Source organism: Trachypithecus francoisi, unplaced genomic scaffold (genome assembly GCF_009764315.1).
Source record: "Trachypithecus francoisi isolate TF-2019V2 unplaced genomic scaffold, Tfra_2.0 Lachesis_group3, whole genome shotgun sequence".
In the NCBI taxonomy this organism is placed as follows: domain Eukaryota; kingdom Metazoa; phylum Chordata; class Mammalia; order Primates; family Cercopithecidae; genus Trachypithecus; species Trachypithecus francoisi.
This window is the reverse complement of record NW_022681468.1, coordinates 60,354,427-60,373,659: the sequence shown is the minus strand read 5'-3', so window position 1 is coordinate 60,373,659 and position 19,233 is coordinate 60,354,427. Positions and strand designations below refer to the sequence as shown.

Genomic DNA, 19,233 nt, shown 5'->3' with positions numbered 1-19,233 from the left:
GTTGTAGTGAGCTAAGATGGCGCCACTGCACTCCAGCCTTGGCAACAGAGCGAGACTCCGTTCCCACCTGCCAAAAGTAGTGGTGGGAAATATGATTACAAGAGAGAGGGAGGAGCTAGATTGGAGGCTCTTGAATACCATGCTAAGGAATTTAACCTGTTATTTTGACAGCAATTTGAGACTGCTGGATGGTTTTTGTTTGTTTCTGTTTTTGGGGGAGGGGGTCTTTTCTTTTTAAAACACTGTTTAGAAAAATTAATCACAAAAGCAGCAATGTGTAGTTTTGTTTTTGTTTTTTTTTTTTTTAAGAAAAGCTGGAGATTGGAGACTGGAAAACCAATTACCTGCTTATTAGACTGATTTAGATGTAAGTTGTTCATTTTTATGAGGATTAGCAGGGTATCAGGATCAGGAAAAAAGGGAGGGATGCAAGAGATATTTCAAAGGATTTAGTGACTAAGTGTTGGAGGAGAGGGAGAGAAAGAGGAATAACTAAAATTTGAACAAAGTAACTAAATGCATCCTAGATCCATGAAGAGATAAGAAAGCCTAGAAAGAGGAAGTTAATTTGGGGGGAAATACGAATTTTTGGTGAAGGAAGATAGAATATTCTACTTGAATTGGAAGACTGTTATTTAAGAGATATGAATATAACTGGAGATGTAGATTCTGGAAGTCATGTGCTGAAGTAATTGCTGAAACTGTGAGAATGGATGGTCTCTCCAGTGAATGACTTACAGAGCAAGAGAGAGAGGGTAGGATCAAATCTTGTTATACAACCCCATTTAGAGAATAGCAGTAGGAGATATAACCAAATAAAGCAAAGAGAAGTGTGCCCACAAGTTGGAAGAGAGCCATGAAAAATAGGTTTTAGAATCAAAATGATGAGGGAGTTTCAAGGAGTCATCAGTGTTAAATGCAGCACAGAGCTTGGGGAAAATGAAAATTGGAAGGCACCATTTGTTCTTATATATTACAGCCTACTACTTGTAAAGTGGTTTTTGAAGGTACTTTTCTCTTAATTTTAATCTTTCTTAATGTCCTCTTAAGTTTTCTGGTTGTAAAAAAGTTATACATGCTCATTATAGAAAATTTGAAAAATATGGAAAAGCACAGAGGAAAAGTTTGTGCTTTTTTGTATTTCAAAAAATTAATCTCACTCCTATAGGTCTATAATTAATAATTTGTTGCTTATACTTTCAGTATCATTTCAGTTTATGAATACAGGTGTAGGTTCTTCTATCCATCAATGAAAGTTTCCCCTTTACACTTACATTTTTTTTTTTTTTTTTTTTGAGAGGGAGTCTCCCTCTGTCGCCCAGGCTGGAGTGTAGTGGCACCATCTCGGCTCACTGCAAACTCCACCTCTCGGGTTCAAGTGATTCTTCTACCTCAGCTTCCCAAATAGCTGGGATTACAGGCTCACGGCCACTATGCCTAGTTAATTTTTGTATTTTCAGTAGAGGTGGGGTTTCGCCATGTTGGCCAGGCTGGTCTTGAACTCCTGGTCTCAGTGTGATCCTCCTTCCTCTGCCTCTCCAAGTGCTGGGATGACAGGCCTGAGCCACTGCACCTAGCCTGAACATTTTTTTTCTTTAACATAAAATAATCTGTAGTGGGATTTTTGATAGCTACTTAATATTATATCAGATAATATCATGGTGTATTTAACTGATCTCTTACTTTGGAATATTTAGACTTTTAATTATGTTTTTGTTTCTGCTATTTAGTGGATTCTTTTTGTGCTCTGACATATTACAGATTGATAACCAGATTACTGTGATGTTTCAAGTTTGCATCTCTGTGTATTTAGGAGTGTTTTAATGGGTTAGTGGAGTCAAGTAATCGGACATCATTAGCTGGCTACTATTTAGCTTTATTTTTCCTAACAGATTTCACTACAAGGTGGTGTAGGAATCATAATAGTCAGTAATCTAGACTAAAAAGTAAGGAGTATACTTGCTTCATGTGTATATGGGTACTAGGTTTGTAGTTTTTTCAAGGTAGAGGAATTGATTATTGGAAGGTCACTGGGGCATATAAAGGGGCAGTTTTAGTAGACTGTTACAGGCGGAAACCAAATTTGAAAGTTTATGAGGTTATTCAGCATCTGTCTTTTTAATCATCTAATCTGTGCAACACTGAGTGAGAGTTTATAAACTACTCTTTATTGCACTGCCCTAGGATTTTTGCCTCATTTAGTATTTAGCACATGTAAGTGATTTATTCCTTCTCCTCAATGATGGTAAACAGTATGATGGTAGGGACTGTCTTCTTTTTTGTTTAATTAGTTTTTGTTTTTGTAACAGTACTAACTACAGTGCTCTTCCCACAAGTATCAACAAATATCTGTTAAATGAGAAAACATTTAAGGGTTTGACAGTGAAAGAAAAGACCAAGCAAGATAACAGCACAAGGATATAACAGGGTAAGTTAGTACTGTGCTTTATTTTTAAGTAAGGAACACCTGATTTGGAAGAGTCAGAGAAAGGAGCCATCTGTGAATTACACATGCCTGCTCTGTGTCTTTATTGTGATAGGTGTTAGACATGCAAAATGCAGCGATTCAGTCCCTGCAGTCATACTGGAGAGGGAAAGGAAGGGAGATAAGTTCCTAAGTAAAGATTAAATGGGTCAAGAACACAAGCATAGAGAGAGGTTAGCTTTGGGATAGAGAAGGAAGTCTTTTTCTCTGAAGCTAAAGGAAAAACAAAGAGAAGATGACTTAAAATATTAAAAATTTTTGCTGGGCGTGGTGGCTCACGCCTGTAATCCCAGCACTTTGGGAAGCCAAGGCGGGCAGATCATGAGGTCAGGAGATTGAGACCATCCTGGCTAACATGGTGAAACCCCGTCTCTACTAAAAATACAAAAAATTAGCTGGGCGTGGTGGCAGGCGCCTGTAGTCCCAGCTACTGGGGAGACTGAGGCATGAGAATGGTGTGAACCCTGGAAGCGGAGCTTACAGTAAGCCAAGATCACGCCACTGCACTCCAGCCTGGGCGACAGAGCAGGACTCCATCTCAAAAAAAAAAAAAAAAAATTTGAGGTAGCAGGAAACAGTGTGTGTTTTAAGTCAAAAGAAAGGAAGATATGAGTTAAGTGCAGTGTTTATCAAATTTTAATATGCAAATGAATTACCCTCAGGATCTTGTTAAAGTACAGATTCTGATTTAGTTTGTCTAGACTGGGGCCTGAGCCTACATGTCGAGTAAGCTCCTAGATGTTGCTGATGCTGGTGGTCTGTGAACCACTTTGTGAGAAACAGGCTTCCAGATTCTTTTAAACTAAGGGGCAATTAAATGTGAAAAATAGAACATCAGAGATTTTAAGAATGTGGGATTTAGAATAGTTAATATAACAAATTTGATAAGAAATTAGAAAAACTAAAATTATTAAATTGTACTAATGTGTTTGGTATGGGTTAATCCTAAAACTTGAGATTTTCCTTGGATGTTGGATTGTTTCCGTTAAGATTTAATTTTCTTTTTAAAATTGTGTTGTGATGCATGAAGAATTTAAAAAACTTTTATTTTTTATGCTTGTGAAAATCGCAAACAACACAAAAGCATATCTACTCTTAGGGTATAGAACGAACTATTGGTAACAGGATATTTTACAGCGGAAAATGTAGAAGCTACTACCAGTATGTAAGTCTTTTGAGGCATTTGTTTTAGTCACCTTGCATGAATAATGGGTAAACTAATTAAAATTTGGGGAGCAATAAGAATATTAATTGGTATTTTATTTTTCATGTGGAAATTGAATTTAAGAGAGTTTATAGTACAAAACTTGTTATTACCTTAACATATGATTATGAGATATGTGTACAGATAAATGTTAGTGTTTATTAAGAGTAACAATATTTAAAGCAAAGTAAGAAAGTGAGAATATCCATATCTTTTAGAAGAAATAAAGCAGTTAAAATGATTTAAAACAGGCTAAAGACATGGAAAATATTTTAATGGTACATAATAATATTAAAAATACATCCATTTTTGTGAACTCGTATCATTTCTGTGATAATATACCTTTAGACACATACAAACATGGAATTAGATGATAACATTTAAAATTTCAAAAATTTTAAATAAATTTAAACATAATTAACCTTAAAGTATGTTAAATAAGACAATGTATATATTATAATTATTGTTATCATCTTAAAAAAACTGTAACAGCTGAATTCAGTGGCTTGTGCCTGGAATCCCAGAAATTTGTGAGGCTGAGGCTGGAGGATCACTTGAGGCCTGGGCAATATGTGACCCTGTCTCTAAAAAAAATAAATACAAATAAATTAGCTGGGTGTGGTAGTGAGTACTTGTAGTCCCAGCTACTTGGGAGGCTGAGGTAGAAGGATCGATTGAGCCCAGGAGTTCAGGTGTGCGGTGAGTTATGATCGTGCCACTGCACTCCAGCCTGGGCAACAAAGTGAGACCTCATCTCTAAAAAATATAAAAATAATAAAAAATAATAACTAAAGAAAAATAAATTTAAAAAAAAAAGCGATACCAGTTCCCTTAATAATGGACAAAGCATATCGATTGCCTTGTATATATATTTCTATTTCCCTGTAACTTGTACCTAGGACAATGTCAGCTTTATATATTAAATACAACCTTACCCAAATAAACCAACTTTTGTTTCCTCTGGCACAGAGAAAACCAAAAGTCATGTAACCCAAAACAATCTTTTTTTTTTTTTTTTGAGATGGAATCTTGCTCTGTCATCCAGGCTGCAGTGCACTGTCACAATCTTGGCTCACTGCAACCTCTGCCTCCCAGGTTCAAGTGATTCTCCTACCTCAGCCTCCTGAGTAGCTGGGATTACAGGGACGCATCACCACACCTGGCTAATTTTTGTATTTTTAGTAGAGATGGGGTTTCACCATGTGAGTCAGACTGGTCTCGATCTCCTGACTTTGTGATCAGCCCGTCTCAGCCTCCCGAAGTGCTGGGATTACAGGTGTGAGCCACTGCGCCTGGCTTTCAGATCCTTTATAAGTGGCAAAAATAAGCATGTGTGTTAACATCATCCCAAAGCATATATATATATATATCCTTTAACCCAGCAGTCCCCAATCCTTTTGGAACCAGGGACCAGTTTCATGGAAGATAATTTTTCCATAGACTTCGGGGGAAGGGGAATGGTTTCAGGATGAACCTGTTCCACCTCAAATCATCAGACATTAGATTCTTAGAAGGAGTGTGCAACCTAGATTCTTTGCATATGCAGTTCACACTAGGGTTTGTGCTCCTATGACAATCTAATACCACTGCTGATCTGACAGGTGACAGAGCTCAGGCAGTAATCCCAGTGATGGGGAGCTGCTGTAAATACATTTGAAGCTTTGCTCCTTTGCCCGCCGCTCACCTCCTGCTGTGTGGCTGGGTTCCTCACAGGCCAGGACCAGTACCAGTCCATGGCCCAGGAGTTTGGAAACCCTGCTTTAACCTATTCATTGGTTATTATATGATGTATAAATATAAGACACAAGGGTAAATTATAAAAACAAGTTTGATGATCAGTGATTTGCATTTTTATCTTAATTAGAAATTGTTTGGGATCTAAAGTTTTCATTAATTCAATTTTAGTCTAAAATCTTAAAGTTAGCTAAGGGTCTGATAATTACAATAGAAGTTGATATATTAAGCATTATTAGATTTACATCATTATAAGAATTGACCTATTTTTATAAAAGTATTGTCTTATTAAACTTAGTTGAGAACATTATTTTACAATTTTATATTTTGAAAGTAATGATGTTAATGTATACAACCTGTGAAACCATTAGAGGAAATTTAAGAAATTTAAGTTAGTTAGGTTTTTCTGACAAAAACCTATGGTATAGTTTGCACAGCTATATCATACTAATGTTATTCTTATGTGGTAGTAAAATCTAGACAAATAACTGTTTTTAAGCAAGTATAATTTGTCCAAAGAACTATCTTAATTAGACTTATTATGTGAACTTTTTTGTTGTTGTTAGAGACACAGCCTTGCTCTGTTGCCCAGGCTGGAGTGTAGTGGCATAATCATAGCTCACTACAACCTCAAACTCTTGGGTTTAAGCGATCCTCCTACCTCAGCCTCCTGAGTAGCTAGGACTATAGGCTGGAGCCAACACACCCAGCTAATTTTTAAATTTTTCATAGAGACAGGATCTTGCTCTGTTGCCTGTTGCCTAGGTTGGCGATCCTTCTTCCTTGGCCTTCCAAAGTGCTGGGATTACAGGCATAAGCCACCACTCCTGGCCCAACTTTTTCTAAACAATTATATACCAGTTACTACAGATACTAAAACTTTCAAGTTTGTTAAGAATTTTTTTTTTCTTCTTGTTTAACCAAGTGACTGAGGTATTTAAACTCAAAACTAAGCTGTGTTGGCTGGGCGCGGTGGCTCACGCCTGTAATCCCAGCACTTTGGGAGGCCAAAGTGGGCAGATCACGAGGTCAGGAGATCGAGACCATCTTGGCTAACACAGTGAAACCCCGTCTCTACTAAAAATACAAAAAATTAGCCGGGTGTGGTGGCGGGCGCCTGTACTCCCAGCCTCTCGTGAGGCTGAGGCAGGAGAATGGCATGAACGTGGGAGGCAGAGCTTGCAGTGAGCCGAGATCGCACCACTGCACTCCAGCCTGGGCAACAGAGCAAGACTCCGTCTCAAAAAAAAAAAAAAAAAAAAACACTAAATTGTGTTTTCACCTCAATTTACATTTTGGCAACAACATTTTTTTTTTTCTTAAAGAGACAATACATTTAAACTACATAAAAAGTAAAAAAAAAAAAAAGAACTTAAAAACTTTTGGGTATTATTTAGTCCAATATGATATAAGCACTTAAAATATTAATATGATGCTTATGAACCAATGGAAACAGGAGCTTGTTCCAGCTGATTTTATCCTGATTTATTAATACTGCCCATAGGGTAGACAGTATATATCAATTTGTGTGCTCCAAAAATATATCACACTCATGAAATGACAAATTTTTCCCTTTTTTATAACATAGATAATTTAGTTTTGATAAACCAGCAGAATTTAAGATGGAAGCAGGTACCAAACTATTAAGAATGTTTATCAGTTAAAGAAACAAAAACATATATTCCTTGTAGCAGAAGTGTTATTTTTTTTTTTTATTTTTTTTATTTTTTTTATTTTTATTTTTTTTGAGACGGAGTCTCGCTCTGTTGCCCGGGCTGGAGTGCTGTGGCCGGATCTCAGCTCACTGCAAGCTCCGCCTCCCGGGTTTAGGCCATTCTCCTGCCTCAGCCTCCCGAGTAGCTGGGACTACAGGCGCCCGCCACCTCGCCCGGCTAATTTTTTTTTTGTATTTTTAGTAGAGACGGGGTTTCACCGTGTTAGACAGGATGGTCTCGATCTCCTGACCTCGTGATCCGCCCGTCTCGGCCTCCCAAAGTGCTGGGATTACAGGCTTGAGCCACCGCGCCCGGCCCAGAAGTGTTATTGTTGAGTGGTAGTTTCAAATATGTTTTCACAAATTCTTTGAGATACTTCCTTTGAAGAGGTTGGAGTCTAATTCCCCTCTGAGTGTGTTTGGATTTAATAGTTCATTTCTAACAAACAAAGTAGAAGTAATAGTGTGTGATTTCAGAAGCTAGGTCATAAAAAGGCACTGCAGCTTCCATGTCGGTTGCTGTCTCTCACTTGACATGCTCTGAAGGAAGCCAGCTGCCATGTCTTGAGTGGCTACTTGGGAGGCCCAAATGGCAAAGAACAGAGGCTTCCTGACAGTAACCACTTGAGTGAACGTCAGCGATTTTCAAGTATCAGTCAAGCCTTCAGTTGACAACAGCCTAGCTAACATTTTGATTGCAGCCTTAGAGTAACCTTAACCATCCAGCTAAGCCACTTAGCCAGAATCATCCCGCTAAGCTGCTTCCAAATTCCTGTTCCACTGAAAAAGAGATAGCAAGTGTTTGTTGTTTTAATCTACTGTTCAGGGATAACACATTAAACAGCAATACATAATGATAATTGTAATTCCCCAGAATTTGGTAAGACACTTTTTATTTTCAAGGTCCGTATCTTATACAATGACATTGAATTTTCTTTGTTTTTGAAATGCTAAACTTGCCTAAGATTTGGAAAACTGTTAAATTTTATTTTATTTGGCTTTTGGAAGACATTTTTCTGACTCACTTCATCTAATTTATAATTAATGTGTTCACCATCCGTTCTTTAGCTTTAGAGTTCTGAAGTAATATTAATTTGCAGTTATTCAATTAATTGTAGAAACCAAAGAAAACTGATCATTGAATGTTATAAATTTTGTTCTTCTGTGTTATAGAATTCCATTTTTGTAGGTAGTGACAGGTATTGGGTCGATAATAAGCAAACATGAAAAAGCCTTGAGTTTCGGATGGAGGAGAAGAGTAAAGAAGCAGCCTATATCAGTACATTAAAAAACAAACAAACAAAAAACAACTGTATTAGTCTGTTCTCATACTGCTATAAAGAATCGGCATTTTGTTCAAAACCATTCAATAAGTCTCTAGGAAGTTCCATGCTTTTCCACATCTTCCTGTTTTCTTCTGAGCCCTCCAGACTATTCTAGCTTCTGCCTGTTACCAACTTCCAAAGTCATTTCCACATTTTCAAGTGTCTTTATAGCAGTACCTCACTACCTCTGTACCAATAAACTATAATAGTCCATTCTTACACTGCTATAAAGAACTGCTCAAGACTGGGTAATTTATAAAGAAAAGAGGTTTAATTGACTCACAGTTGTACATGGCTGGGGAGGCCTCAGGAAACTTACAATCATAGTGGAAGGAGAAGAGGCACATCTTACATGGCAGCCGGTGAGAGATAGTGAATATGTGAAGGAGGAACTGTCAGACACTTGTAAGATCATCAGGCCTCATGAAAATTCACTATCTTGAGAACAGCATGGGGGACACAATATGATCCAGTCACCTCCCACCGGGTCTCTCCCTTGACATGTGGGGATTATGAGGATTACAATTCAAGATGAGATTTGGGTGGGCACACAAAGTCTAACCATATCATAAACATAAAAGACAATAAGGAAAGCAGATTCTAGATTCCCTGCTAGGTGTGCCACCTGATTATACTATCATCCAGCAGAAATCACCAAATAGACCGTAAAATCAAAACCCAGTTTCACCCACTGCTGCCATCTGTGTGAACACAGTTGTCCATGTGCTCAATCAGAATCAGCCTTTGCCGAGAATACGGTTACACACATATCTTTGTGTATTATATTGTTACACATGAGCCACATTGCTCAGTCACTTATATGAGGAAAGTTTAACTGAGAACTCAAGACACTAGGTCTCAGAAAGGATGCACTTTCAGGCCACATGTTTAACTCTCCTGTTTGAACTTAGAGGGACAATATATTAGTGAAACCTACAGAAATAAATGGCAAACAAGGAATCAGAGACATTTAGTTGGTTATTTCACACACTAGTTATTTTGCATGCAGTTTGCAATATTTTTTCCTTTCTTTGATCAGTCCTCGTTCTTCCTTGATTCAGCTGATTACCTTACTTTTAACATGTATGAAAACCAACTGCACACAAAATAACTAAATAGTCTATATTTTGTTTGCACATTTTATGAATGTGGTTAGCTAACAGCTACAGAGAGTTCAGTGTGGGTAATCTACCTTGTGTAGGAAGTTTACAGATATTTAAAAAAAAGACTTTGGGTTTTTTCTTTTGTTTTTGAGATGGGATCTTGCTATGTTGCCCAGGTCATTCTTGAACTTGGGCTCAAGTGACCCTCCCACCTCAGCCTCCCAAAATGCTGGGATTACAGGCGTGAGCCACTACACCCAACTGAGGCTTTTTTTTTTTTTTTTTTGGCAAGGTCTCATTCTGTCTTCCAAGCTGGAGTGTGGTGGCACAGTTATGGCTCACTGCAGCCTGGACCTCCCAGGCTCAAGCGATCCTCCCACCTCAGCCTCCTAAGTTACTGGGACTACCAGAACGCAACAGCAGGCCTGGTTAATTTTTTATTTTTTGTGGAGATGGGGTCTTGCCATGTTGCCCAGGCTGATGTCAAACTCCTGAGCTCAAATAATCCTCCCACCTCCACCTCTCAAAGAGCTGAGATTAAAAGCATGAGCCACTGCACTCAGCCTTAATTTTTTTTGTTTTTGTTTTTTTAACTTTAGCTATGTAGCATATGTGACAGTCTTTCTAAAGTCTGTCAGTCTCCTTCTGTCAGCACTGCTACCTTGAGCCATGTATGTAGTATTTCCCCCATTGGAATATTTGAGAAAAGCCTGGGGAGCAATCTGAATGTTCCATCAAAGGAGAGTGGCACATCTAGTCAATGGAATATTAGATAGCCATTAGAGATAATTTATGTCCTTGGACCCAATAGTTCCATTTTTAGGACTTTTATACTATAGGAATATAATATGCAAAGATAGGTGTGTAACAACGTTCATTGCAAGATTGTAATAGTGAAAAGTTGTGGCAAAGAAAATGTCCATCAGTAAGGAACTATGAGTCTAAAATAAACAGATGTGTATGGTCTTACATGGAAGGATGTCTACATATTTACTGTGTGCCAGAGTATCATATGTTCTATTTTTTTTAAATAGCTTATTGAAGAATGTTTACATATAGAAAAAGAATGTTTACGTATATGAAAAATGTTTACATATAGATAACAGGATTTATCAATAAGATTCCAGTGAGAGTGGTCCTAAATAATAATTTAAGTTTATATCTTATTTCTATAGTTTGCATTTTTTAAATTTAATTTTTCTTTTGATAACTTTGATATTTTTTACAATAAGCAATTATTATTTTTGTAATTAAAATTTATAGCCAGGCTGGGTGGTGTGATCCTATAGTCCTAGGTACTTCGGTAGCAGAATTGGGTAAAACACTTGAGCCCAGAGTTCTAGGCCAGCCAAGAGAACATAGTGAGACCCTGTCTCTTAATAAAAAAAAAAAGTATAGCCACTTATAAGGGGTTTTAACAGCATGAGAAGTACTTTTATCATAATGTGAAGTTCAAAAGCAAGATATAAAGTTTACATATAGTATCACAGCTGTTTTTTCTAAAGTGTACATGGGAAATTTTGAAAGACACAGTGATGTTTACAGAAGGTAACTGTGGTTAATGGGAATAAACTTGTTTAATGCCCACCATGAAGGGGCATGGGTGGAGTCCAGGTGAAACCAGAAAGAACTGGCAAAAGGTGAAAAGTTCAAAAACTGGAGGTCAAGATAAAGTTTAGTACAAGTTCAGTGAAGCCAGGAGTGTAAGTGATTTCTGAGAGAATTAGATAGTAAAAGGTCTTTTTCTGGTAATTTTTTGCTACCAAAATAGAATTAAAACTATTTTTGAGATGCTTTAATTATCGTGCCAAAAGCTAAAATAAGATGCATTAGGTCAGAGGATTAAACAAGAGTAAATTTTGTAATTTTTTTTTTTTTTTTTTTTTTTTTTGAGACGGAGTCTCGCTCTGTCTCCCAGGCTGGAGTGCAGTGGTACGATCTCGGCTCACTGCAAGTGCTGCCTCCCAGGTTCACACCATTCTCCTGCCTCAGCCTCCGTAGCTGGGACTACAGGCGCCCGCCACCAAGGCTGAATAATTTTTTTGTATATTTAGTAGATACGGGGTTTCACTGTTTTAGCCAAGATGGTCTCGATCTCCTGACCTCATGATCTGCCCGCCTCGGCCTCCCAAAGTGCTGGGATTACAGGCGTGAGCCACCATGCCCAGCCTAATTTTTGTAATCTTTTTATGAAAAATATGCAGGGATTCAAATGCAAAAGCTAAGAGATAATAGGCTGTGTGTAGTGTCTCACACCTGTAATCTCAGCACTTTGAGAGGTCAAGGTGGGCAGATCACTTGAACCTGACTGCTCGAGATCAGCCTGGGCAACATGGCAAAAACCCGTCTCTACAAAAAATTAAAAAAAAAATTAGCTGGGTGTGGTGGCATGTGCTACTTGGGAGGCTGAGGTGGGAAGATCACCCAAGATGGGGAAGGTCGCTGCAGTGAGCCATGATCATGCCATTGCATTCCAGCCTGAGCAACAGAGTGAGATCCTGTCCAAAAAAAAAAAAAAATCCAAAAAAGATTGAAACAGTAAATAACACTATGAAGTAAATTTCAAACCATCGTTAATATTAAGTGTGAAACTTGCTTTTTTATAATGTTTTCATTTACTGTAACTCTAAGGAATTAAATAGATTTTTAGGTATCAACTGCAAAGATTGAAAATTCAGTTCCATGTTCCTGAGAGTCATCAAGTGCTTTAAATAGACTGCTTCACATTTTGTAACGTTAACTTACAACTCTTTCAAAATTTATGAATTCTATTTTCTGTTACTCGAAACCACTTTTTCTTCATTGTTTCGTCCCATCAAAACTTACCCTAATGAAAATCATTTACTTTTAAGAGAGACCTAAACGGGACTTTCATGTTAATAATAATTGGTATGTCCTATAGTCTGCTTTCAGATGCACAATCTTATGTAGCAAAACTTAATCTCTGCCTGACTTCTCAAGATTTCTGAAAATGCCACATTCACATACACACACACCACCACCCTCATTAACATTACCACCCCCACCAGTTGTTGTATGTATCTGGCCTATATACTAATATGTGTTTGCTACACAGAAATTATTCACAAAGTAAATCTAACATAAAATGCATTCCATACTGGGCCGGGCACAGTGACTCAACGCCTGTAATCCTAGCACTTTGGGAGGCCGAGGTGGGTGGATCATGAGGTCAGGAGATTGAGAACATCCTGGCTAACAGGGTGAAACCCCGTCTCTACTAAAAATTACAAAAAATTAGCTGGCATGGTGGCAGGCGCCAGTAGTCCCAGGTACTCGGGGGACTGAGGCAGGACAATGGCGTGAACCCGGGAGGCAGAGCTTGCAGTGAGCCGAGATCACGCCACTGCACTCCAGCCTGGGTGACAGAGCAAGACTCCGTCTCAAAAAAAAAAAAAATATATATATATATATATATATATATATATATTCCATACTGTAGAATTATTTCTGGATTACTCACTATTTTAGCTGTGTTAATACGTCATCTTTTAATAAATCAGAAGTTGACTATAATTGGTTTTGTTTTTTATTCCATTATATCCTTTTAATGCTGACTGCTATGTAATCAATCATGGATGTTAACTGGGTTTTGAGAAAGTAAAGTCAATCCTTTTTTATTCGGGCGTTTTTTTTTTTTTTTTTTGAGACAGAGTCTCACTCTGTTGCCCAGCCTAGAGTGCAGTGGCATAATCTTGGCTCACCGCAACCTCCGTGGTCTGTCAGGTTCAAGCAGTTCTCCTGCCTCAGCCTCTGACTCAGCCTCCCGAGTAGCTAGGACTACAGGTGTGTGCTACCATGCCTGTCTAATTTTTTATTTTTACTAGGGATGGGGTTTCACCATGTCAGCCAGGAAGGTCTTGAACTCTTGACCTCAAGTGACCCACCCACCTTGGCCACCCAAAGTGCTAGGATTACAGGCGTGAAGCCATCATGCCCAGCTGAGGGCATTCTTTTTTTTTTTTTAATGTAGGGTCTCAGTCAGTCGCTCAGGCTGGAGTGTAGTGGTGCTCACTGCAGCCTCTACCTTTCAGGCTCAAGTAATACTTCTACCTCAGCCTCCCAATTAGTTGGGACCACAGGCACATTCCACCATGCCTGGCTAGTTTTTGTATTTTTTGTAGAGACGGGATTTCACTATGTTGCCAAGGCTGATCTCGAATTCCTGGGCCCAAGTGATCCACCTGCCTCCACCTTCCAAAATGCTGGGATTACAGGTGTGAGCTACTGCACATGGCCTCATCTGGCCATTCTTAATTTTGTTTCTTATCATTTCTGGGTTAATTTTTGAAGGAAGTAATAGGTTTTTCACAAAATTTGATAATAAATAACGTGGGTACCTGAGGCATAATAGACATATTTTTAATTTTATTTTGCTATTTGATACTTTGCAAAGTTTACAAAGAAACATACTGACAAGGTTTATCACCACATCTATATTTGATTGTGTCTATCAGCTCCAAATAAATATATAGGAAGTATAATTTCCTGTCAATTCATTTAGTTTTTTTTAATGTTTTATAGTCATGTTGAGTGTGAAATGATCCGGGACAACTGAGGTTATCATTGGTGAAGAATTTTGAACACTTGAATCATGCTCTTAGTTAGTTCTTTAACTGATTATGTCTAACTTCAAAATTGTATCCTGACACCTTGTTCCTTAACGTCATATGGAGTTTATGAGAAAGGACTTGAAAACCATGAAGTACTAGACATATATAAAGTATTATTTACTGGTTTTAACTAAGAGACCTAGCGTAAGAAAATCTCCTAAGGGAACTGTGACATAGGTTGCCATGTCATTTACATTGACATTTGGGCTGCAGAATATGGATAATAGATTTGCCTCAGTAAGAACAGTATAGTAGAATGCTTGCTTGTTCAGTGACCTTCAATTGGCACTTATTGTCTAGTGCTCAAACAAAGATAGCATAGTTTGAGGGGTTATGCTGCTCAGTCAGATCATCCTTTTTGTCATTTGTATTCTCTCCTTCCTTGTCGCCAGAGTATACTGTAGGATGGTAAGGAACAGTAAAGGGTTGGGGTGAAGTAGTAAGAAAAAAAAAATTAGCATTTCTGTTCTGGAATGAAATGTACTGTTGGTGTACCGTACTAAATATGGATGTTTATCTGTATCATTATATATTTGATAAATTAAAATGCATTCTAACCTGAATTTCATAATTGGATCTAAGTTATTTTGTCATATTTATTACCAGGAAGAATTAACACAAATTTGCTAATTTATGATTCTGTTCTTCTAGTTTTCAACATATGATTTCATCCCATCTCCAAAATTAAAGCCCTCTCAAGGAATGCCAGTCAATGATGATTTATGTTTTAGCAGAAAAAGAGTATCAAGAAACTTATTTCAGAATAGTCGGGATTTTAACCCAGATTATCTTCCTTTATGTGCTGCTGGTAAGTACAAGTTGCTGATGATGGTCATGTTGAACTAAGTTAGAGACTTCTCTTAACTTCATAGTGCATTCAAAGACTCATAGAACTTTTAATCTAGTAGGCAGTTCAGATTCAGTAAGTTATTTATTGAAGATCTGATAAGAATGGACACCTAGACATTATTATCTCATAAAACCCTGGAGGGTTTCTCATTGAAATTGTTTAAATATTAATATAGGGCAATATTTGCTTAATACATCACCCATATTTATTAGTATCTCCTATGTGTCACGTGCTTTTTTTTTTTTTTTTTTTTGAGACGGAGTCTTGCTCTGTCGCCCGGGCTGGAGTGCAGTGGCCGGATCTCAGCTCACTGCAAGCTCCGCCTCCCGGGTTTATGCCATTCTCCTGCCTCAGCTTCCCGAGTAGCTGGGACTACAGGCGCCCGCCACCTCGCCCGGCTAGTTTTTTGTATTTTTAGTAGAGACGGGGTTTCACTGTGTTAGCCAGGATGGTCTCGATCTCCTGACCTCGTGATCCGCCCGTCTCGGCCTCCCAAAGTGCTGGGATTACAGGCTTGAGCCACCGCGCCCGGCTTGTGTCAGGTGCTTTTTTAAGTCCTGGGGTTCTGCCTAGTTGAGCTTGCATTCTACTTAGGAACGAGAACAGACATTAAATAAATAGAAGACATAGTAAGTTAGCTGGTAGTAAATGCTATTAAGGAAAACAGAGCAGAAAGAAGGCCATATTCAGGAAAGAATATTTGAAACAAACCACAATATATCAGGAGAAGAGAATAAATAATTTCAGGAAGAGGGAACAGTCAGCACAGAGTAACTAGGAGAGAAGTGTGTGGGGAACATGTTTGAGAAATATCAAAGAGACTAGTATGTCTGGAATGAAATGAGAAAGGGGAAAATAAATAGGAAATTAAAGATATAATAGGGGTCCTTATTTAAGGCCTAGTGGACTTATAAGTGAACTTTACATTTTACTCTGAATGAGGAGCATTTTGAAGAAAGAACTGACATCACTTACTGTGTTTCCAGGCTCATTTTGGATTTTACTGTTAAAATAGATGAAAGGAGAGTGTATTAGTTTGTTTTCACACTGCCATAAAGACATACCTGAGACTGGGTAATTTATGAAGAAAAGAGGTTTAACTGGCTTATGGTTCTACAGGCTGTACAAGCTTCTACTTCTGGGGAAACCTCAAGAAATTTACAATCATGGTGTAAGGCGAAGGGGAGACAAGCATGTCTTACATGGTGGGAGCAAGAGGAAGAGAGTGAAGAGGGAAGTGCTACACACTTTTAACAACCAGATCTTGTGAGAACTCTTATCATGAGAACAGCTCCAAAAGGAGAAACCTGCCACATGATCCAGTCACCTCCCACCAGGCCCCACCTACCTCCAACATTGGGGATTACGAATTCAACATGAGATTTGGGTGGGGGCACAAAGCCAAACTTTGTGTATTGGAGAGCAAGGTCAAAAACAGGAAGACTGATTAAAAATCTGTTGTAGTAATCGTGACTGGGGTTGATGGAGGCTTTAACCAGGATAGCAAGAATGTGGTAAGAAGTGATTGGATTCTGGCTGGGCGCGGTGGCTCACACCTGTAATCCCAGCACTTTAGGAGGCCAACACAGGTAGATCACGAGGTCAAGAGATCGAGACCATCCTGGCCAACATGGTGAAACCCCGTCTCTACTAAAAATACAAAAATTAGCTGGGCATGGTGGCGCATGCCTGTAATCCCAGCTACTCAGGAGGCTGAGGCAGGAGAATCTCTTGAACCCAGGAGGCGGAGGTTGCAGTGAGTCGAGATCGCACCACTGCACTCCAGCCTGGCGACAGAGCGAGACTCCATCTCAAAAAAAAAAAAAGAGGTGATTGGATTCTGATTTTATGTCAGAGGTAAAGTTGATATAGTTTGCTGGTAAATTGGGTATAGAATGTGAGAAAGAAGTGTCAGTAATGCTGTAAAGATTTTTGGCCAGAGCAACTGAGAACATGGACTAAGTGTTACAGAAAGTAAATATGATGGTACTTCAGAGGAAATGCTCATTGTCATTGACCATAACATTTAGAAGAAAAAGGAGAGCATAGGAAGAAACTGCCTTTGTGGATATTCTTCAACATACCTGTCTTTATAAATGACCATATCATTTAGAAAGAGGTTGAGGCCAGGCCCGTGCCTCATATCGAGATCACACCACTACACTCCAGGCTGGGCTACAAGAGTGAGACTCCGTCTCAAAAAAAAAAAAAAAAAAAAAAAAGGTTGAGCTTGAGTTCTAAGTGATCGTTTAGGATTTCAAGATATAGCACCCAGGTAATTAGAAAAATTGTAGTGTGTTTGCAAAGAGATACCGTTAGAAGAGAAAATGGTTTAGAAGGCAAAGATTTGACTATGTTATAGATTTAAAAATGTATTTAACATCTAAATAACAGTTTTCAAAATTTGTTGGGTTTGAGTTCAGATATATTATTCAGTAAACATTGTTCCCTAGGAGAGTTTATAGACCTTTATGCAGTGAAATTCTATAGTATTTTCATACAAAAATGAAGTGGCATAATGATTGCATAGTTTATTTTGGTGTTTAACAGAGAAGGAGAAATGCAAGAATATGTCCAGTTATGTTTGTAGCAGTTTTGATTTTGATTTTGATTTCTCTGTACCATTGAGAAGCTCATTTCCTAGTTGTACAGATTTTAAACAACTGGAGAATAAGGCAGTATATAACCTAATGCTTGATTGGATGATATAAATTACAAATACTGTAAGGATTCAAGAAAGGAAAACATAGGTATTGAAGTGGTTTCAGAAAACTACAGGAAAGAGGTTGAGCTTGACTTTAAATGAGTAAGAGGCTGGGCACTGTAACTCACGCCTGTAAGCCCATCACTTTGGGAGGCCGAGGCAGGTGGATCACCTGAGATCAGGAGTTTGAGACCAGCCTTGAATAGCTGAGGCAGGAAGATCACCTGAGCTCAGGGAGGTCGAGGCTGCAGTGAGCCAATATTGAACCATTGCATTCCAGTCAGGGCAGTAAGAGAGAGGCCCGGTCTTTTAAAAAAAAGAAAAGAAAAGAAAAGAAAAAGACATCCAGGACGTGAAAGATAAAGAGACTTCATATGATAGAGAGAGAATTTTTTTTTAAATCATATAGTTTCAGAACTACAAAGGATAGGCTCATTTAATAGATGAATACACTAAACGCCAGAGGAGTCATTACCACCTTTTTTTTTAGACTTACTCACCTTCCCAGGAATAACCTTAACCAGACACAGGAAGGGAAATGGGAAACATGTCTGGATAAGCTTAGAATCTACGTGAATACTGTGTGGTATATTAGAAAAGAAAAGAGGTTGCAGTGAGCCAAGATCACACCACTGCACAAAAAAAGTGAAATAGAAAAGAAAAGAGTTTGGCCATAGAGCTTTTTGGGTAGTGCATATACTACAAATACTGGGAAGAAGGAAAGCCAGGTCTGGAGAAACATTCCATGCTGAGAGAAAGAGTGTAGGAAGAAGCTGCTTTTGCGGATATTTTTCAACATACCTATCTTTTCCCTGTTATTTGCTAGTCTGTCTTCTGTCCTTTAACTCCTGCCACTAATCAGATTTTCTAATATCAAAAGCTTTATCCCTTTCTTGCCTGCCTACCTCACTGCACTTATACACTTATATTTATTTCCACCTAAATTGCACCAATATTTATGAAATAAGATGTATTCATGAAATAAAGTTAACTTTTGCTTTTATGTTTTCTCCCCTCCTTTCTTCAAAAGGTACTACTGGTACTCATCAAACAAATTTTTCTGGGAAATGTGCGCAACTTGGATTTTCACAATTATGTGGTAAAACTGGCAGTGTGGGTTCTGACTTACAATTCCTAGGGACAACTAATAGTCATCAAGATAAAGGTATAAGTTCCAAATTTCCTTGGAAACAAATGATTTGTAAATATTATGTGGGGATTCCGACACTAACTTATATGATATTTTGTGTAATCAGACTCATCACACACAAAAAGGATTTTGTTATATTTTTAATAACTTTTTTCATAATTGTTACCTTAAAGTATTAGGTTTTATAATCTTTATGTAAATACAATTGATTAAAATTAGAGTTTAGACACTCCTGGTGGAGATGAGTGTTGCATTTGCTTTAATATATGCATAATAGTGGTACATATTTGTGGGTTACATGTGACATTTTGATATACAATGTGTAATGATCAA

The 19,233-nt window shown here is 38.1% G+C and overlaps 1 protein-coding gene across 6 annotated transcripts in view; it reads left to right on the top strand.

Annotated features, from left to right (window-relative positions):
* The window catches only part of TOGARAM1 (TOG array regulator of axonemal microtubules 1), a 119,149-nt gene that overhangs the window by 17,361 nt on the left and 82,555 nt on the right, over window positions 1-19,233 (top strand). For 5 of the 6 annotated variants that reach the window (XM_033188153.1, XM_033188150.1, XM_033188151.1 and 2 more), the window contains exons 2-3: window positions 14,848-15,004; window positions 18,781-18,915. In XM_033188153.1, the coding sequence (XP_033044044.1) occupies window positions 14,848-15,004; window positions 18,781-18,915 (292 nt within the window). The remainder of the gene's footprint in view (window positions 1-14,847; window positions 15,005-18,780; window positions 18,916-19,233) is intronic. The other variant, XM_033188152.1, reaches the window with a different exon arrangement.